This window comes from Lasioglossum baleicum, chromosome 17 (genome assembly GCF_051020765.1).
Source record: "Lasioglossum baleicum chromosome 17, iyLasBale1, whole genome shotgun sequence".
In the NCBI taxonomy this organism is placed as follows: Eukaryota; Metazoa; Arthropoda; class Insecta; order Hymenoptera; family Halictidae; genus Lasioglossum; species Lasioglossum baleicum.
The window spans coordinates 8,529,074-8,551,582 of record NC_134945.1 but is presented as its reverse complement, the minus strand read 5'-3'; the positions used below and the strand labels follow the sequence as shown (position 1 = coordinate 8,551,582).

At 33.5% G+C, this 22,509-nt stretch overlaps 4 protein-coding genes across 6 annotated transcripts; 2 read left to right on the top strand and 2 right to left on the bottom strand.

Moving 5' to 3' along the window:
* The first annotated feature begins 1,154 nt into the window (after positions 1-1,154).
* Jmjd4 (jumonji domain containing 4) lies at positions 1,155-4,541 on the top strand. Its single transcript, XM_076441859.1, has 4 exons — positions 1,155-1,765; positions 2,887-3,184; positions 3,263-3,533; positions 3,615-4,541. Exons 1-4 carry the CDS (start codon positions 1,531-1,533, stop codon positions 4,080-4,082), a joined length of 1,272 nt encoding a protein of 423 aa, XP_076297974.1. The 5' UTR covers positions 1,155-1,530; the 3' UTR covers positions 4,083-4,541.
* Positions 4,542-5,661: 1,120 nt separating this feature from the next.
* Positions 5,662-11,126, bottom strand: Pcif1 (Phosphorylated CTD-interacting factor 1). 3 transcript variants are annotated; one of them, XM_076441857.1, is made up of 6 exons: positions 10,812-11,126; positions 10,088-10,372; positions 9,174-9,329; positions 8,962-9,104; positions 7,270-8,634; positions 5,662-6,841 (listed from the first exon to the last, which is right to left on the bottom strand). In XM_076441857.1, exons 2-6 carry the CDS (start codon positions 10,343-10,345, stop codon positions 6,565-6,567), a joined length of 2,199 nt encoding a protein of 732 aa, XP_076297972.1. In that variant the 5' UTR covers positions 10,346-10,372; positions 10,812-11,126; the 3' UTR covers positions 5,662-6,564. The 3 variants fall into 3 exon arrangements, with proteins under 3 accessions (XP_076297972.1, XP_076297971.1, XP_076297973.1); XM_076441856.1 differs by having other exon boundaries at positions 10,088-10,377; positions 10,812-11,125; XM_076441858.1 differs by lacking the exon at positions 10,812-11,126 and having other exon boundaries at positions 9,166-9,329; positions 10,088-10,229.
* A 926-nt stretch (positions 11,127-12,052) lies between these two features.
* On the top strand, positions 12,053-20,064 carry Scm (Polycomb protein Scm). The gene is made up of 8 exons (XM_076442127.1): positions 12,053-12,695; positions 12,839-13,129; positions 13,218-13,450; positions 13,527-14,094; positions 14,315-14,503; positions 14,585-15,154; positions 15,312-15,466; positions 15,858-20,064. Exons 1-8 carry the CDS (start codon positions 12,668-12,670, stop codon positions 15,990-15,992), a joined length of 2,169 nt encoding a protein of 722 aa, XP_076298242.1. The 5' UTR covers positions 12,053-12,667; the 3' UTR covers positions 15,993-20,064.
* Positions 20,065-20,426: 362 nt separating this feature from the next.
* Positions 20,427-22,003, bottom strand: LOC143217640 (phosducin-like protein 3). The gene is made up of 4 exons (XM_076442145.1): positions 21,691-22,003; positions 21,233-21,411; positions 20,949-21,150; positions 20,427-20,848 (listed from the first exon to the last, which is right to left on the bottom strand). The coding sequence occupies exons 2-4, from the start codon at positions 21,407-21,409 to the stop codon at positions 20,580-20,582; spliced, it is 648 nt and encodes a 215-aa protein (XP_076298260.1). The 5' UTR covers positions 21,410-21,411; positions 21,691-22,003; the 3' UTR covers positions 20,427-20,579.
* Between the last annotated feature and the right edge of the window lie 506 nt (positions 22,004-22,509).

Sequence of the window (22,509 nt, the reverse complement as noted above, 5' to 3'; positions counted from 1 at the left end):
TTGTTGCGTCTCCATCGCGCACGCGCAACGTGTCACATATTACTCTGGTCATCAGAGAGGGGGTACCTTGTATTCCCCTCAAGTGACGGTTCGGTCACTTTCTGGCGACACTAATTGATTTCTGACTTATGCACCTGAATAAATTCCTTTCAATTTTATATTGATAATACATCGTTACGTAGAAGATTCATTTTCACAACACGAAAAGAACTTGTATCCTCTGCATTGACGGTTTCACTTGCACTGCAATTGACTGCAATATGTGCACATATACAGGGTGTCCAAACAATGTTGTATTTCTTTGAAAAGTGTGATTCAGTGTGATTCCTCGGATGAATGATTTGAAGTAATTTTTTCCTTTGCGAAAATGTCTTTCGCGGCTTCGACAAACACGGACCAATCAGAGCGCGGCTACAGCGAACGAATCCTGGCTCGACTAATACCATGCCACGCTCAGCGCTCAGCTACGCTGATTGGACTGTGTTTTTCGTTAATAACTTTTCATTGGTCCTTTCATGCACATTTCAGAAAAAGGGAAAATGATGGAAAATCATCCAATGTATTTTTGTGGCCCACTTTTATGGGGTCACGTAACCCCATTACCATTTTCATTTCACGCGATTTAGACGAGTTTATGCCAGAATTTTCGTGCCACAAATATATATAAATAAGTCTATTCTGTTCTGGATCGTTGTTTCGCGCGTGCTGGATCGCTTCATTTGCATGCAAATATACGAAATGAAAATAGTACTATATATATATATATATATATATATATAGTACTGTGCAACTTCTCACAAATAGACTACATATATGTATATATTATATATGTATTATATTATATATGTATATAAATAGCACTTTGCCCACATCCGTCATCCGGTAGATGAAGTAATCTTGGAACACGGCTTGTTATCTGAAGCGGGGTCTATAGTCTATGCTATATAAAATATATATAAGTATATATGGTCTATATATATACGGCATGCACACATCAGTGATGCCATATACGGGGAGTCACGGTGAAATGATGTACCCCTTCTCTGATGACGGGGAATGAGTGGGACGAATGGGAGACACGTTGCACGTGCGCGATGGGGACCGTGGAGTGTGCGCCTGCGCACGGTGCTGGAATGGAATAGTGGGAGGGGTATGTAGGAGAGTACGGGAGCCGTCGGGAGCTCCGTTTGGAGCTTATTATGGCATCACTGCCACACATCTATAATATAAATATAAATATAATGCACTTGAGTCTAAACAGGGCTGAATGAACCAATGAAAATCTATTTACATACTTGGTAGTTTCTTGCAAACAATCAAAAATATAATATTGCATAAAACATGTGCGCTTTTAACTTGGTAAAACGTCAAGGTGGTTTTAAAATAGTGAACGTGACATTGTGCTGCTTAAAAAAACGGCATCATGAATTTTTAAAAACAGCTACACATTGCCGTTGATTACCGAGGCCTAATGTATATAAAAATATGATGAAGTCCAGTCATTAAGTTTAGTATAAACAAAACGGCACAATGTTGCAAGCACTCGAAATTAAAAGAAACAAAGTATCGCTTGATAAAAGTACTGATGTAATTGATTGGATCGACCATGTGAGTCCATCGATGACGTATGATGAATTTTTTTCAAATTATTTAATTCCAAATAAGCCGTGTATATTTAATTCAAAAGTGACAGAGAATTGGTCGTGCAGAAGACAATGGAGTGTGGACGATGCACCAGATTTTGATGCTCTCGAGATATTGTTTGGTAAATATTTACACGTTATACTTGTATTAAAAAAAATATAAACAATTGAGAGGTATTCAACCACTGATAACATTAAAGTATTTTTCCTTCAAAACCATTCAATTTTCATCAGTGACATTTCTTGTTTTGAACAGTCGTAACTATATACATAAACTGAAATAGTAATGAAATGCAGTTGTGCAATTAATAATAATTCACTGTTGCTAGTATATGTTATTGTAATGCTCTAAAGTTGTTGTCAGTTTAATATTTAACCATAACGTATATTGAGTTTATGTTATCTGATTCGGTAACACATTGTAAGGAACTGTCTACCAGGACAGACAATTTCAAGCCACCTGATGTATTTCTATTGTAAAATCTGTCTGCTGGTAGGACCTTTTGTAGTAGCCTTTATAAAGGAACCCAGGCATAATAGTCTCTTGTGACTATGTGCCAGGGTAAACTACTAAGAAGTTGCTATGTATTTATTTTTGATATTCTATACTTTCAAGAAACTGAAAAGTAAGAAGATCATAATACTAATAAAGCGGGCTGAAGAACACAATAATTTCAATTGTTATGTAGTTTATTACTCTTAACATTCCAAGTCATTGTATACTTGAATGTAATTACTAGACAGCAGATTTTATGCATTTATGACAAAAATGAGTGGGTATAATTTAAAACAGTAAAACATTAGAAGAATTTGAGAATACTGTTTATATTATTTTCAACCTATTAAACATATTAAAGAAGAAGATAAATTTCTATATCACTCCAGTTAGTTGCACTTCAGATAGAAAATTTTTATTCTGGATAAAGATCCGTTGTCTAGTAATTACTGTGCCTAGTGAGAAGTCTTGTGGGATAGCACAAGGGCAAAGGGGCCCTCATTCACCTATGTAAACCAAATGTTTTGGCTTTGATGTTACATAGTATATGCGACATATGCTTCATTCAATATTTCACTAAAGCCCCTTCCACTCTGACCAATTGGTTCCGTATTCCTTTCGTGAGACTTCTCGCGAGGCATGCAGAGTACTAATATTAAATATATAGTTATTTTCATCTTATTACACAGTAAAAATAGATTTCTCCCTGATACCGTTATTCTAATTGAAATCGTTGTTGTTTTCTAGGAAACCTAGCAGTGCCGGTAGCAGATTGTAACAAGAAGTATTATAATTCACAATCGAAAGATGACATGCAAATGAAAGATTACCTAAATTATTGGATGGATTACGTGAAAAGTAATTATTCAGATGATAAGTCACTTTTATATTTAAAGGATTGGCATTGTCCAAGATTATTTCCTAATGCTCCCATGTACAACGTTCCCCAGTACTTTGCATCTGACTGGTTAAACGAATACTATATTGCAAATCCTGATTTGGATGATGACTATAGATTTGTGTATATGGGACCAAGTGGAACATGGTAAAATATATGTTTTTACGCATTCGATAACATAATCTAGGGACTATTTATAAAAGTAAATCCTTTCTTCTTATTTAGGACACCTTTACATGCAGATGTATTCGGATCGTACAGTTGGTCCGCAAATGTAATTGGAAAAAAGCGTTGGTTACTGTTCCCACCGCATCAAGAAGACTTGTTACGTGATATTCATGGCCAGTTAATATACGATGCTACATCTGAGGAACTTAATGACTATACAAAATACAAAGCCTACGATAAACGTACAATAAAGTATATCGATGTAGTTCAAGAACCTGGAGAAATAATATTTGTACCGTCTGGATGGCATCATCAAGTTTGGAATTTGGTAAGCATTACAAGCCAGTACTATCGGTTTAAAAATATTTCATAAGCAGAAATATTCAAGTTATGAACCTTTCATCAATAGGAAGATACAATTTCTATTAACCATAACTGGATCAACGGATGCAATATTATGGATGTATGGCATGGACTTCAGAAGGAATTATGTTCTGTAATGAAAGAAGTTTCCGATTGTCAAGATATGAATGATTGGACGGAACAGTGTCAACTAATATTGAGGTCTACATTTGGAATGGATTATTATCAATTCCTTGAATTCATAACATTCATAGCCACAGAACGCTTAAACATGATTGTGCGTAAGGATAAAGTAATCAGTTTTAAGAAATTCGAATTTGGAACAAATCACTGTTTATTTGATCTTGACGCAATAAGATTGGTACTAATAGATTTTATGAACGATGCAAAAGAGAAATCCCTTTATGAATCAATTAATGAAAGACAACAGGCTAATAAGTTATTGAATAAAATAGTAACATGTCTAAGCTCACAGAAAATGAAAACTGTGTGCGAAGCAGACAGCGAAGTTTAAAATAGAAGTGATAAGTTTTGTATAGCTAAAAAGATCGATTCGAAAATGCATTTTTTATAGTTTAATAATGATATAAATTATATACAATAAAGTGAAAACCGAGTATGTTCAATTACAACGACAAAAAGATTTTTTTTTTATTACACTTACAACATTGTAGCTGTTTTCATATTTTAATAAAAATATGATTACAACATTAACGGCGTATCTATTTAGTAACAAATTAAATTGTTTACGTAATATAAATACTTGTAAATATATATTTATTTATACTGCAAATATTGTATATAATGTAATGTAAAAAGGACAATAAAACGCTAAAAGAGAATCTAATATAATTATAAACAAAAGGTCTTGTGCATCAGAGAGTATTCCACATCATATTAAATTTAATTCCTCTCATATTTCAGTAATAGGAAAACAACATGTACTATTAACACGACAAAAGATAAGTGAATAAATTTTATTACAAACAAATTCACTAATTTATAGTAGTTATTTCAAACATTTCATTTTCATATTCCAAAATGCCCTTAAACAGTTTATCAATACAAAATTGTAATATGACACTTGAGAAAGTATCTACACAGGACCTTCAAACTTCTTCGACAATCTAAAATAAGAAATCACTATCATAGATTATTTTTTAACATTACTTTATCTGTAATTTATTTAGATTATTTATTTTGTGTACTTCACACTCTGTATACCTATATACAAAAAGGCAATGTACTTATATTTTAACAGTGATAGTTCTTTGTTCTATGCGTATATGTATTTGTATGTATATATATATTTTTTTATATACAATGAGTATATATATAATTATACATATACATGCATAGAGCAGGTATATGTGTAAGTATACATACAAATAAAGATGTACAAAATGTATAAAAACATAATGCAATATTCTCGATGTTAGACACGAGACATGAACACTCTCACTCTCTATCAATAAAATTAATTTATGTGTGTATTATGTATGCATATATATATACATATATATATATATTATAATAAGATGATACTACATCTATATGATATTCTTAAATTGTTGCTCATTGTCTTTTGATTTTTTTTATATGTATTGTTTGATATGAATTTTTCGTGTTATGTTATCTAAAAATCAGACACATTTTGAATGGAATTGTAGAGACCGTTGTTACGTTTGATAACTGTCGCATATACAGATTTACGTTTAATTTGTGAGAGTTAGACGAAAATGATTTTAATTAACTTATAATTACTTTACACATAGAAAAATGTTGTATCGTATCAACGTTTTACGCGAGTTAATAAATTAGTTATATATATATATGTACTTTTTTAAAAGTTCGAAAACCAACTGAAAAATAACAAAAATATTTACTGTTCAGGAAGTCGATATATTTTTGTACAATATCTCGTTTCATAAACTCTATGTAAAGATTCATATAAAATATTGCACTGATGAAGATACGCTTAGAAGAAACAGTATTTGCCGCAAGTTATGATACCTCGTATTAAAAGAAAAGATTGTCATGGATAAAAGGTATAAAAAGGGATACTTCTATAAATTATAATCATACAAAGTAAGTTTTCGATTAAAAACAAGTAAATATAGTATATATTTCACTATTTACACACACAATCGCGCTCCCATACACTATGTGTACACACACAATCGCGCTCACATACACTATGTGTACACACACAATCGCGCTCACATACACTATGTGTACACATACACACACATACGCATAACTATTTCCTTTTAAACTTTTCGTGATAGTACCAATTTTTTACTTGCATGGCAAGCACCTATATTACCTAAGATATCACGTCTCACAAAGTCTTCTTATTAATTAACAACAATTAACACTATTACAAAGATTAGACTCCACGCAACGTGATTTTATATTAATTATTGAATTATGTTTTTATACCTATATAATAGATACATATTTCTTTGTCGCGTCTCATACATTTTAACATTTCTTATGGAAACAGTTAATGGAATTGCACTGTATGATGAACATCACAAAAGAATTATTCGAGTTAAGTATTAAATTCCTGCTATTTTCAATAGAAAGAATTTTTCACGAAAAATTCATACGAGATAATAAAATATAATATTCAAATTAATGTTGTTCGTTCTTGCGCGCGTGTGTATATATATAATACATACACATACACTTTCGTATATGCGTCTATATCATTTTTTAAAAATAAAATAGATTAATGTTACAACTATTACCATTAATAATATTGAAGTATTAATGTACGTTTAAACAACCTATATAGAACTGATTAGATGCTTAAGACCATTGTACTGTTAATGTATTTCAAGTACGTGAAATATATAAATCGAGGAATCGATAAGTTATGTATCAAACGTTCTCTGTAAAAAATCTAATTTCTGTTGGAAAAAAGTTAAAATTATAAGCTGTAACTTATCCTTTTCTGTGACCTCATATTGTTGCATAACATTTCGTAGCAATTATATAGGATGCGTGGACAGTGTTTGTAACGGTACTGTTGGCGTTGCAGGCGTCGCAGGTGCTAGAACAGGCATAGGTGTAGTTGGTATTTGCTGATGAGATTGTCTGGGCGGTGATAAAAGTTCTTGTCTGTCCCGTTCTCTTTCTCTTCCTGGCCGCCATGCTTCCAGCAATGCTTCAACTCTTTCTTCTGTAGGTCCCCAACGAGCAGTACCAGCTGCATTTTGTAACCATACCACTAATGTTCCATGAGCTGCCCTAATGTTAACTTCGCTTCTACAATCAGAAATATTCATTGTTTTACTATCACTTATGAACCAGTAAATCACAATTTGAGTGCATTGTGGTAGAAAACAGCATTGTAAACATTGTTTCTGTTATACGCACAAAACGTTATCTATTTTTGAATCAGTATTCAATATACAATCAGCGAAATTTCCGTAGTTTCACTAAACATTTTATCGGTTTCTGATTGATATCGATTGAATTTTTATCGACTGGGATTGTCGTGTTTTTGTTTCCTTGATTACAATTTTCTTCATTAGTACTTTTAATTGGTGCATACAATTTTGCTAACTTAATGTAACAGGTTAACTTGGATCGTATTTGTTTTACAAAGAGATTACACATGGAGCTATGGCAATTTCGCGGACAGTAGAAATAACTATTTTCTACCATGATAATATATAAATTTGATAACTTACTTCGATAATATATGCTGAAATCCATGTCTATATTCATGTTCCATAGCAGGTACCACTACTTGTTTTCGTTTAAAATGGCTGCCTTCTAATTTTATAAGAGCATTCGGCGCTGGATCTCTCCATTCCGGTAAAAACACCACAAAAGACAAAGGTTCTGCTGAATCAGCCAATAGACGTTCAAAATGATTGACCATGGCTTCCATTAGCTCCTCGCAATACGGTGGATTCGCTTGAAACGAGCCACTGACAGGCCTGAAGTCTAAGAAAGGTCCTCTCGATCCAAAATAGGAATCTACATCAGCAAATGCTGAACAGTATTGTCTAAAATAACAATTTAGTGGAGATGCAAAGCACTCGAACGTTACACCGAAATGTCTCTGTAGACATTCGAAAACGGTGACGGGGAGAGCCATTTGCGTCACTTGGCCCTCGTTCATTCCAAGATATGTCTGATAACGTTTCAACGTACACCAAACACGCGGCAAAAACATTTCAAACTTTTTGTCGTCGAAGCAATTGTATCTGTACAGATGTTCCAATTTGGCGAGGTGCATGTTGTTGATACACACAGCGTCACCGTGAAAACGTAATAAAGCTTGTTCACGTTCAGGAAGATAATCCAGTTGTGGAAGGCGAGGAGTTGGAAGTGAGAATTGCACTGGATAACACCAAACTTTTCTTTGCGTACTGGCTGGTCCTCCTAATGGTATGACATTCCCTAACCCATTATCTTTCAATATCTGGTTGTTTTTATCTTTGACTTTCTTTGCGTACTCTGTCGACAAGTGATAGATCTTTAAACAAATACCCTCAACGCTAGCTTTCACCGTTTCCGTGAGATGAGGTTGACATTGCCGTTTCAAGTGTGCCAAGCGATCCTGAAAATCATCGAACGTAGCACCAACTGTTCGTCTCAACCATTGAAAAGTGTCCTCTGCATTCCACTTGACGACTTTTCTACTTTCAGACGAAGCTGCTCTTGATTCTATCATTTTTTTAGCCGCCTCTGCGTATCGTGACAGTTGTTTCCTCGCGTCACCAGTGAACTTCGGTCGGACTAATTTGATTGGGATATCGTTCATGATCTCACGGTACATGGACATAGAGATTTCAGGGAAACACTGACTTGGTAAAAGAGGGTCTGATCCACAGTCTATAACTTTTCTTTCCATTAACCATCTGTTAAAGGAATCTTTAGGTGCGTCGATTGATTCACGAGTGTGACACAGTTCTTGATAGCATTGCCTTAACTTTGCGAGCAAGCTGCAACGTAGTGCTTCTGCTTCTGGATGAACGTGCGGCAAATTTGACGGTGCTCTTTCGTATATTATAACATTTGTTGGAATCTCCAAGTCCCATGGGCCTCTGTTGTTAAATCGGAGAAGGTGGAACATTGCGTTAAAATGCTATTGCTTTAAAAATATCTTATTCTAACACGTAAATAGTAGAGGTTTGTGAGAACGTGAAAATTTCGGGTCGGAACGGGATTCCTGAGAATTTTCAGGATTCTCGCGCACCTCTAGTAAGGGTACGCGCACAGTGGACCCGTTTTCGTCCGATTTGGCCGATGTTCGACGCATCTGTCTCTTTTTTCAAGCGTGCGAGAAAGAGACACAACGTCGGACGTCGGCCGAAACGGGTCCACTGTGCGCGTACCCTAAATAGTGTGCAACTCAAATAGTTTGAACATACGCTAAGACAAACTTCTTTGCGGGTGGGACAATACTATCCTCCGATACTCTACGCTTGACTGTTGTTCCTCCAGTGGGGATAGCCCCATTCCCAGGAACAGGTTGCACACCACAGATACCAAGAGGATCCGTAATCGGATCAAACTACAAAACAAATGTAATTAATTCACATATACTATTAACGATATGTAAGTTCAGTTTATACCTTAGTACCTGAGGTTTCAAAGGTGGTACTACCCATAAAGACTCTCCAGTTAATTTATTCCAAAAATATGGTCGATTCTCCCGTTTACTCCAGAACTTTTTCCAGCCTTGTTGTTGAAGTTCTGGCGACAGTTCAGAGTCTGGAAATGATCCTGGTGGTGTACCCTATAATTCAGAATATTAATTACTATATGGGGAAACATTTGTGCTACATGAACGCTGTTTATATTTACTTAGATTAACACAACTTACAGAATATTCGCTTACAATGATATTTGTGTATTGTAAAATTTTCATTATTTCCAATTCTTGCAATTATCATTGTATAATATTGTTGTCAAAAATAAAATCTTTTTCAAGAAAAAGTAAAATAAAATCGTCTCTCAAAATGTTAGGCTAATTTGAAAAAGACACTTGATAAAACAAATCATTCAGTGTATTACAAATTATCTTGTGCGTAACAATCGAGTCATATTTCTACAATGTATCTAGCGATTACTATGTTTTATTATGGATGAAATTTGTGTTAATCTTCTGTGAAAGAAATTTGTTTCCATAATATCGAAACACTTTATATATTAACAAAAATACATATAAAAAGCTAAAAAGTAAGGAAATATGTATTGCGCTATTGTTATCCTTGAAACATTCTGTCACTGAAAATATAATACTGTTTATTTTTGGTAACTTTTATATTAAAGATTGAAATTGTCCTCTCTTGATTAATTTTTCAAGAGTTTTAAACATGTTGAACAATTGACGCACCTGCGCGCTATGGCTTGCCACAAACAGTATAGTATTCCACACGTATGCAATACAATCACCAAAAGTATGTAGCACCGAAAGGGTTAAAGCGGTCGCACAAAACACTTTGAATGTCAAACGTTGAACAAATTTATTATACATTTATAGTATATGGTTACCTGTGTCAATAAGGCTGGTTGTTGAATGTGACCAAGTTGTGAACAGTGGTCCGGTATAGTTTGCGCTGAGCTTAATATAGGTGCTTGAAGTTTTACAGGAGTAGGAACTATAACTTGTGCAACCGTAGGATTTGTATCTTGTTGTAACGTCTGATGATGATGATGCATAGTGGAATAAGATGATGCGGATTGTCCAGACAATGTTTCCCACGCAGAAGTATTAGGTATATCTTGTTTTCCTCCACTTACTTCATTCATTGTTCGATTTTTATTTTGTAGTAGTGCCTACGCTATGTAGAAAATTCAACAAAATGTATGTGTAAATATTGTGGCTCAATTTTTATACATTTCAGACAAAGAAATTCTTATTCCCTTCTTATTCGAATGAATTAACTTAACTGATAGTCTGTATTTTAAACAATTTGTCACAGAATTTGAGAAAAAAAAACATGTTTTTAGTTACTCTTACAGTAATTACTGTTTCGATGAGATAATTAATTCTTTCATAATTTGATTGCACACGTTAAAAAGAAGACAGGCTTGTAATTTTCTGCATAGATTTTCATTAACTTGGCGAATATAAAAGTAGATAAATTCTGTGACAACATTTCGTAACTCAGTGTTTGTTTACATGCTACGAAAACACTCGATAAATTCACGGTTTTTCGCGAACTGGAGTTGCGGAAACATGAAAAAATGATTGGACCATCGAGGTAGAACTTACAAGGATCAACAATATCCCAATTTCGTATGAAATTCGCAACAGAACTTAGAATTCATTCATGATTTGTGAAATTTGACGCAACGACCTCCACCCGTGAGATACCATTTGCTTGAACTGAAATTCTGACGACAGAGAAGTTAAAGCTATTCTCACAACGAATGATACATTCGTATGAAAGGAGATAATTGAGTGCGTTGAACAAGGCATTAAATTAATATTCATTTTTTTGTTAAATGTTTCCGCAACTTATTATTGCAATTTATGCTTTTATTATTGAAATGCGTTCAAACATATGTAACTGCGCAAATAAAGTTCCATTTATGTATATGTATATATTTACTTATACAGTATGGTGTTGGTAAGTGAAAATGTTACCAAAAGTGCAAGTGAAAAGTACAATTTGTAAAAAAGTACAATTTATAAACGTGAAAATAATGATAAAAGTCATTTACATCCACATATTTCATTAGGGCGAGCAAAATAGCAAAGTATATTCTAATTGTAAGATGATTCTTCAGCTCTTAAAACCATAAGCTTCGACCAATAGCGATCCACCACCATCGTACGCGTTATCGCTATTGGCCGAAGAATCATCTTAGAATTAGAACGAAGACACTATATGTATATATGGGTCCATTCCGTTGCACGCATAATGCGCATACACTGTATAGTGTATGCATAGAGACTCTTATACTACACTATACAGTGTATGCGCATTATGCGTGCAACGGAATGGACCCTATATAATAATGATCTTCGAATGTCGCTAAATTCAAATTGTAAACTGAAGCAATAACAAAAGATTGTGAACGGATAAAATATTGATTTCAGAGTTGCCATCGCAAAATCATTGCTTCAATGATCAAATGCACATAAAACAATTAACCAATTATATATAACTAATGTATAAAGCCTCAATTAGCATTGGAGATTTAAAAAACAAACGAAATTGTAAATAGCAGTTGAAGATATAACGACATAAAAGATCACTTCTGTTTATGAACTCAAGCTATAAAAGATGTACTTCTAATAAAAAAAATATATTTATTAAAAATTATTGCTCGATTAAAAAGTTACAATTCTTGTTCTTGTTTCATTATAATTCTTATATTTGTTTTATTCAGATTTACGCTTTAAATTCACGTTACTGTTTAAATTTTGTTTATTCATTTACAATAATATATTCTGTATGAAAAATTATAGTCGCCATATTGCATATGATATTCGTATCAAATGAAGTTCGAGCTGAGTACATTAGTACATTAGTACTGATTAGTACTTCACGGGGACCAATCGACGATCCCGAATCTTGTAAAAAGTACAATCAAGTACAATTTCCTGAAAGACCACGCATAACACTATAAAATTCATAAAAATAAAAACCAATAACAACCAATAAAAACGCACAGGTTTACAGGTTACAGTGGGTTACAGTTACATACTTATTGTGTCATGAGTGTATCGATATTATCAGTGATCGATATTCATTTAGCGATTCCTTTCTATTACCTTTTTACCTAAGGATTGCGCGGCCAAATCAAAGCAATATGGCGGCTTGACATAATAATTTTTGATACGGAATATATTATTTTGATTGTAACGAAATAATCGCCCCGCGTTTCTATTAAATTATTCTTTGATCGGAAGTTAACAGGAAAGTACGTTGGCCCGTGTAAATATTAGCGAAACGTGTTCGCGAGCCGGCTGAAAACGAGGTTTCCTTCATTTAAAACTGAACAGTGCTTCCCAAATTTATTTTATTAATAGACGCAAAGATGTCCTTAATTACTGAATTAAACTAACATCATTGTGCAGTGAAGTTTAGTGTTGATCAACACTGTTTTCTATGAAGAACTATGTCGTCAACACATAGCAAAATGCGAGGTATAGAAATATTATAGTTTAATATTTCTCTCTGTACTTTATATATAATTCGTGTACATTTTTCATTAATATTTATACCATGCATGTAATACGATAGTTGATATTTTACACTGGTTTCGAAATATTTTTAATTGCAAATGCAGGTCCAGGAAGACCACCAAAATCAAAAAACTCTTGTACATGGTGCGGAGAAACTAAACAACCCTTAAAATATGTTCTTCCTACACAACATGGAAAAAAAGAGTTTTGTTCTGAAACTTGTTTGTCTGAATTTCGTAAGGCTTATGTGCGAGGAGCATGCGTCCAATGCGATAATGTCATTAGAGGCACACCTATACGATTGGAACAGAAAGATGGACCTACAAAAGATTTTTGTTCTTCGTTTTGTTTGAACAAACATCAGAAGAAGGAAGGACAAAACGATGTGAAAAAGAGTTAGTACTTTAGAAAAGTTTAACTTTTGTATGTATCTCTTATTCATTTGTGAAGCCATTATTTTATTATTTCATTTTTCTTCGTTAGATAATAGGGACCAATCGTCACCTGCGCCATCTATTTCGCCACCAGGTTTATTGAGTGGAAATAATGTTCCATCTACGACTCAGTCTTTCACGAATAATAACCATACAACTATATCACATTCTCCATCGACTTCTACAGGCCCATTTCAGTACGAAACATATCAAACTTTTGATTGGGATCACTATTTGAAAGAAACAAACAGTCAAGCTGCTCCCATTGACTGCTTTAAACAGGTATGATAATTTAGTAAATTGAATTTTTTTCAGGTAGAAAATATACACTACTTATAATAATGAAATTTTCTTTTAGCATGAAGTTCCACCAACCAATGAATTCAAAATGGGTATGAAGCTAGAAGCTCTCGATCCTCGTAATTTAACATCAACTTGCATCGCAACCGTAGTCGGTGTACTTGGTCCACGACTGAGATTAAGACTAGATGGCTCGGATAACAAAAATGATTTTTGGCGATTAGTTGACAGCAACGAGATTCATCCTATTGGTCATTGCGAAAAGTCTGGTGGCATGTTGCAACCTCCGTTAGGCTTCCGAATGAATGCTTCCAGTTGGCCCATGTTTCTTTTAAAGACTTTAAACGGGGCGGAAATGGCACCGGCAAAAGTATTCAAACGCGAACCGAAAACACCACGTTCCAACATGTTCGAAGTCGGGCATAAACTAGAAGCCATAGACAAAAAGAATCCACAATTAATATGTACAGCTACTGTTGGTGCTGTGAAAGATGATATGATTCATATTACGTTCGATGGATGGCGAGGTGCTTTTGACTATTGGTGCCGCTTCGACTCTAGAGATATCTTTCCTGCTGGATGGTGTTTTAAAAGTGGACATCCACTACAACCACCGAGACAAAAATGTAAAACATATTTTAATGTGTGCGAAATCCAGAAAATGTCGGGTCGAGAATTTTATTCCGGATATTCTCGGGATTATTTCCGAGAATGTTCGAGATGTCCGAGCATAGTAGGGTTCCCGGATATTCTCTGGAATCCCGACCTTAACCCGACATTTTCCTGCTCTTGCATACCTGTAGTGATAATCTATATCATAATATATATATATATGAATCATTGCAGCAACAGGGCCTAATAGGTTCAAATCTAGGACCAGTAATGTTTTACCGGTAATGGCAATATCTGGTGGAGGTACTAATGGAGAACCAGCTGTGGCTTTAGTAAGTCCTGCGGGATCGAGTGCTCCTCCACAACCAGCTACAGAACCTGATACTAGTACAGCTAATACCAAACCACATTCTTTAGAGAATGGTATGCCTCGTTATATCTACGCAATTATTTCGTTGTTGCTTACTTATTGTTTTTTGACTCATTACTTCTGTTATATTACAGTTACAATTTATGTAAACCACAATTGTACCTGTGGTCCTTACTTTGATCCTCGTAAAGTAAAAGCTATGCCAGCACAATTTGGCACTGGTCCCATATTAAATGTTACAAGAGATATATTTCAAGCTTTCCTGATGGCAGCAATGAGTCCAAGACAAATGTTAAGCTTATTAAAACGTGGTGAAGGAGAAACCATAAGCTTAATCTTAGAGAGTAAACCTACTTCTGTTAGGTTACCAATATTTATGGAGGAAGAGGATTTTTATATATACATAAGGCGACAACTTGAAGATCTCTGTGCATGCGAACACATGCTGTTTAGGAGAAAAGAATCTTGTAATAAATGTCCAAATATTCAGCAACCACAATCTACGAATAACGAAGAAAAAGTTGCTGCTCCAACAACCAATAATAATACCACGGCAGAGAAAAGGAGATGGCAAGCCCAAAATCAACAAAATTTATCGTCGAGTACTCCGCAACAGCAAATACAACAGAATTCCGTGCCAAGTATAAATAATTCGACGGTATCGTCGCCGACAGCTCCAAAACAACTTAGGAAATCCGTTCCAGGTAAGTAATTGACCGCTTTAAGTAGTAAGGAATCATATATCCTGTTTTTATCAATCTTTGTAAATTGTGAGAATTCCCGAAATTTTCGAGAATCCGTCCCGAACCTCTAATTGCCATTAAGGTTAATAGAATATGTGATTATTATTATTTTAATCAGAACTTGAAGCTGCAACATCAACTACCCAATCTGAAAGTTCTACGAATCGTACAGCTTCCACCGAACCAGCAGAGTGGACTATTGAAGATGTAATACACTACATTGGTGTCGCTGATCCCGCATTGGGTCAGCATGCAGATTTATTCCGGAAACATGTAAGCTACTAAACATATTACCATTTTAAACATTTAAATACGGTTTCTGTATTTGATAATATCACAACAATATAAGTAATGCATTTCATCATTTTTAACACGTTGGATGCCGCGGTGGTCATCAGCGCTATTGCTTATTTGAAAACGATTTTCATAAAATTAATGATACTGGATATAAACTGACCTGTTCTGAAATGAACTGAATTATAGAGTAAGGGGCAAACTTCATTATCGAGTAACTAATAATAATTGATAATAACTCTGACCATATACGAACAATAGGCACGAATTGTATGAAATACATAAAATTCACGCAGCAGTAAACGTGTTAAAGAGACAAATAATTTTCATTATGGACGGTCATAATACAATAATATTGAACTCTTTTCAGGAAATCGACGGCAAAGCTTTATTACTTTTAAATTCCGACATGATGATGAAATACATGGGATTGAAACTTGGGCCAGCGCTTAAAATATGCAATCTGGTAAATCGTATTAAAGGCAGAAGACATATTCTGCTATGACTTTGTTGAACATCAGACTATGTATAGTGAGTTGGATCAACCTATTACTTAACTGGCTGGTCAAATTTGTTTTCATTATTGAAAACAAGCTAATATATAAGTTGTTAAAACAATGTGAATATATTGATTTTGAACTTTTCGAAACCTATTCATTTATCACTTATCGTAGGCTTTAAGTGAAACAAATCAAAGTTTAATTTTATTTTAGTGTTTAAACGGCTTTATTTTCAAAGAAATGTAAAATTATATTAGTTACGTGAATGTAAAACCTTCTTTCTCTTTTCGGTATGATCGATTAGCAACATTGCCCTGCTAAGAGTTCTAATTAGACTAGTTTATCCAACTCTATTTACATACTATTATTAAGTACAAAACTAAGGAAGCACTTCCGCAGTGCATTTGTCGCTACGCAACATTGTCGTAGTCTGTATATTGTTGCGCCGGGGGGTGCCGCCATATAACGTGTATATAATGGTCGTTCAAAATCAATAGTGATAAAATCAATCTAGATAACACGAGACAAGAACGGCTATTAACTATTTAGAACGTTTTTCGGTACCAGAGAATGCTTCATGCTTGTCAATCGACAAGAGAAGACTTTTTTGTTTTAATTAATTTTCCTAAAAAAAGTGCCACGTCGGTCATATATGGCCGACACACCATTTTTTTTTTACTAAACTTGAAAATCAAGTCAATGTTTACTTGAAATCAAGCAAATGTTATTAAGCTCTATAAAAGTTTTTTGATTTTGTGTGACTTTTATGGGCATTCGCGTGGCACTCAACGTTTTAACCAACGAATATTTATATTTAATTGAAGACCTTGACAAGAGACCCGTATATATATGGTAATTGTGCATAAAGGGTCCCACCTCACCGATTTTGATAAAATTTAAATATGTTGTAAAACTCAACATTCTGAACAACTTTTTCCTATAGATGTAATCGCCGCTCAGCCTTAGTTTTTGGGAGATTTGCGAAAAACTGCAGCTACTACTACATTTAATTTTGCCTATACGTGCACGCCCGTGCTGTGCGTATGCTTCAGTATGATGCGACCGCTCGTCAACTGTTTCTACAGATATATCAGTACGATCGTCGGACGATCCGATATACCGCGTGAACTTTTTAAATCATATGATGATGAAGAATGAGTACATATTATATTACGACGACACCACACACACCCACCCAGTGCTTAACACGCACCCACTGTTTCTAAATTATACTCTAAATTCTTACGTATTTTCACGTGCTGATTACGAATATGATATTGAAAATTTGCACAAATGTTAATTTCTTAACGGAAACCTCCTTTTTAGAAACATTGGGTGCGTGTTAAGTACTGGGTGGGTGTGTGTGGTGTTGTCGCTTCTCATCTCCACAATGTATTTAGTGATATATCTGTAGAAACAGTTGACGAGCGGTCGCATCATGCTGAAGCATACGCACAGCACGGGCGTGCACGTATAGGCAAAATTAAATGCATTAGTAGCTGCAGTTTTTCGCAAATCTCTCAAAAACTAAGGCTGAGCGGCGGTTACATGTATAGGAAAAAGTTGTTCAGAATCTTCACCCTGACAACATATTAAAAAATCATCGAAATCGGTGAGGTGGGACTTTTTATGCACAATTACCCTTTTATTTCCATTACGGTCGTAACTCTGGCTTCAAAACACTGTAGTATCGTATTTGGGAGGCAACTTGAAACCCGTTTTATTTTCTGCATCGTATGTGCTGGCACAGTGAAGATCGGTTATCATTTCGTCGAATATTATAACGGTATCGTCCCCATCTGATAGCTAAGGTACTAGCAGTAACTTTAGCCTTTTTATCAGTATGACCTCCTCTTTCAGTTGAACACCGTATGTCAATGTCTTCGTCATATGATGTAATGGACCACAGTTCCTTCAATGGGTGCTCGGTGGCTTCAAATATTGCAACAATAATATTAGCTGTTACTATCGTCTGGTAAAACATTTATGAATTGCTTATATAATTATCAAGAGCCGATTTCATCCCTATCATTCCATGTCAGCAAAGCCTCTGAAACCAGGTATCTGAATGACTTATCATGTAAGTGCTGCATTTTGAAGCCACTTGGGTTCGAACTTCTCGTTTTATATGTTCTTCTACAGATGACCTGTATGAAGCTGTGTAATACTAATCTTTCTTCTTGATCATGTATGACTCTAACAATGTAGGCTGTGTTTAAATCTTCCAAAGCCCGCAACAATAGTTCCTCTTAGGACTTTAGTACATTTGACGGTCGCTAACTGATTTTATAAGTTCATTTATCACTCGTGCACTGTGCTATAAATCTTCTTTGCATACAAGTTGACTAAAATTTTGGGTCAATTGTCTTTAATGCAGAATCATGAAATACAAAAGAAAAACACAGGTACATAGTACTCTTGTCGACTGACGAAAGAATCTATTGTTATCGGTTTAATCAATCTTAGAGATTGTTTCCTAATGTAATCGCGGCTCCCCAAGACATCGTAACAATATATTTTCTTGACAAGATCGATTATTGCCTAAGTTTGTGTCATAAGTATCAAAGGAGAATATATACTTGAAAGTTTACTTTATCATTTCGAACACCATGTCTCTCTCACACACACACACATTTCACGTAACTATTTTCCAAATGTAACATGTATCAACGTAATGAATAATTCTCGTAGAAGAATAATTCTTAAAAAACATATATGTACAAAGTGTAATTACTGATGTTTTGTTTGATATTATAAACATTTACGGATTATTAAATTTGTATACAACCATTTTGTTTGCTTGCAATGTATTAACATCTCGGTACACCATGGTTTTATAAATAATACCAATACTTTATGTCATATTCATTATACATATATAATATGTATTTTCTATTTTTGAATACATTGTAAATATATAGTTCTCAAAAGTTTCAAAGTATTACACATATAATAAATTCATCATATTTAAATTCATAAACGGAAAAACTGCAGTTGTAAAATCAAAAGCTTATACAATTAAATAATATTATTTCCTTTTTTCACGTTTCTTTGACACCTTATCACATTTTTTCCACGACTAATCGATACAGAAATATTAAAATAAATTTCTTCATCAAGCCCGATTTTGATTATGAAATTTAAATAAAATCAAATCGCCCGTATCATACTTTTGCGATGTTGCATTCCTAATCATAATTGTAGTTAGAACATGCATTATCATACTTGATGCGTATTAGTGTCTATATTTTTTATATTACTATTACTCCCTTGTAAAAAGAAAGCCTTTGAAATATTATATAATTATATATTCACTAGTAGTTCAGTATTATGTAATAATTTCATTAAGAATAACTATTCTGAAAACGAAGTATATTATGTTTCACAGCCAGGGGCATTACATGGTGTATTACACTTCTTCGTTTTCATTCACTCTCTTATTTCGAATAGCACATGCAGATTATACAGAGTGCATTAGTATAAATGCAATTCTTACTTCATCATGTACATACAACAACTGTTAATGTATGCAAAATTATCACTGTGATACATTGCATAATTATAGTATTGAAAATTAATTATTAACTATATATAAATGTAAGAAACAGAATATTTTCCCACTAAATTTGAATTACCTTTAATCACGCTAAAAAGAGTTGCACATACCTGCAAGAAATTATGCATGTATACAGATATATAGCATTTTTAGAGCAATCTCGTTCAAAAAATACATTCTCAATTATATTTCACTTAATCTTAAATTGAAAAACACAAAGATAATATTATTAATGTGAAATACATGTGTCATACGTAAGATGATTACTGCAAAATAAAGTGATTCAAAAAATTAATTACTGTTGCATAAGTGGTGTACTTTTGAAGTTTAGGAAGAGATCGAATGGACGACATTGTTTTACTATAAGTGATAATATAAAATTGAAAAATATGATTTTATATTGCAATTCTTGTCAAGAATTGTATCAATAATATATATGTTACATTATTGGGTTGAAGTTTTGTGTAAAGTATATTTTAATTGGAATACAGTTATTTTTTATTTGGTCGTGTACGAAACGTAAAGAGGAAAGTTATTACGGGAATGTTACTGTTATTACAAGAACATATTTCTTATAAAATTTATTTTTTTCTATTTTTAGCATAATTATTTACAATTATGAAACTCACAAATTTCATTTGCTGTAGTATAATTGACGTTTATAATATAAAGAGATTTATATATATTTAGTATATATATAATAATGGTTTAATTAATTTTATTTCATTGCATTTTTATAATTGTTAGAAAGCTTTAAATAATAAAATTTTTTACAATAAAATATTTTGGAACGTACAAAAGAAAATACATATGTATATCGACAAATGTCGATACCATATACCGCAAATACGTTTTACATTTACTGAAGTACAAATTACATGTAATAATTGTGAATTTTTATTAATCAAAGTAGTTACATAAGCAAAAATGTGTAGTATAAATAAACTTATAATCTATAATGAAAGAGTAAAAAATTTAATAAGATAAAAATAATATGTATTAAGAAGAGAACTGTTTTCATTTATTAAAAATAATTTTACTCGATATCGGAATCATCTGAATTCGCAGTATTAGATCCTCTAATTGTCTTAGGCTTTACAACTTGCGATAACCATGGCTTTTTAGTACTTTCTGAAGAGTAGTTCTCTTCATATTTTATTACGCCAGAAAGTGCAATTCTTTTTTCTAACGTTTCTGTTGAGAAGTCATCGCAATTTCCTAGTTCGGTAAATCCCACAATATAATCTTTAGTTTTGTTATTTACAATAAGGGAAATTGTAGGAATGATTTTGATTTTTAAACGTTCTGAAAATAGGCAAATTAATCGTAGTACTGAAATATTTTGTAAGTAGTGATTAGGTAATTAAAATAATCTTTTGCGGTTCGTGAATAATTTAGGCATTACCAGTTAGAAATGGACACCGTTCTACATTTAGCCTACAAAATCTTGCTTCTAAATGATTTTTTGCAAGAATTTTCAGATGGTGATCCACTATTTTGCATCTGGGTGAATCGTCCTTATAAAACAAACAAACTATGTTCTCAGACTTCTTCGATACCTCGAAAAATTCCTTCTCATCGTATACCTCTACATACTCTCCGTGACCCTAAAGCATTCAATCCTTTCAATTCAAAAACCAATGAATTAATTAACCAATGAATTACAAATTGCCGAGCAAAATACATTACCAGTGCCAACCAATTTTGTTTTTGTTGCTGAAGTAATTTTAACTTCTTCAATCGCGCCTCGCGCAACTTTTCAAAGTCATTAATATCTAAATTATCCAATTTCTGTATTTCATCGTCTAATTGTTTTTCAATGCATTTCGTCACTTCTCTCACTTTTTGTTGAAACACAGCTTCCATCTCTAAAAATAAAATTTCAATAGGTTATAAACGATATTGTTATTATCGTAAACTTAAAATTATTGTTATTCTAAACTTTATTATTTCTTTATGTACAATTCTTGCATTACCGTACGGGAGACAACGTGACAAGAAAATTCTTAATTAAATAGACGAAACAAATTATTTCATTTATAAGTAAATAAATGAACATCTTACAAAATACACATAAATTGTTATTCAATTTCTAGTATTGTACATAAATTTTCTAGAATTGTTTACTAAAAGGTAATAATTCGTACCGATTCTGTTCTTTGCGTGACCGTATAAGGGAATCAACGTTTCTGTCAAATTTTGGGCCGGTCAAACAGAGAAGAAGATATCTCTACCATTTATGTAATCAAGAGTATGTCTTTCTTCCTCGTATAGTCCGTATAATTTCAATCGCGCGCGATCACGAATTTATAAATTATTATTTTTTCGAACTTCTCGTATGCTAAGGAATTTGTAAGAGAGTAAGAATTTTTGAAGCAGTCAGAAGTGTCACAACGTCAGAAGTCAGAAGTCAGAACACGAGTTTTACTGGAACGTAGGCGCTTAATGGATATATACAGGGTGTCCCAGAACAAGTGTCGTGACGGCGCCGCGGCCCAGGGCGCGCTCTGATTGGTCCGTGTTTTTCGTTAATAACTCCTAAACAAAGCCGCAGTTGACATTGGTGCAAAGGAAAATGTCTCTTAGAATGGTCTCAGGAACCTCCCATTTCAAGGAACGACACTTGTTCTGGGACACCCTGTATATTTAATGACGTAAAGGTAAGTTCACTGAAAAATAACATAAGACGTATTGTATGTAAACACGGACCTATATATAAATTAATATAAGCAACCTTTTTTATCTTGATCTTTCCCGATATATTTAAAATGTATTGAATAACAATTTAAAGTTATTTTATATGTATCGGTAGACGTATATCGACACTTGTTAAAAAAGCTATCCTCATAAATCATAAATCAATTAGTGAATGATTAGTGAAGTTCAACTGTTAACAGGTTTGAATCTAAGATGACGTAAATACATGAACTGATCAGAGAACCTTTTGTTCTTACATTGCATTTACC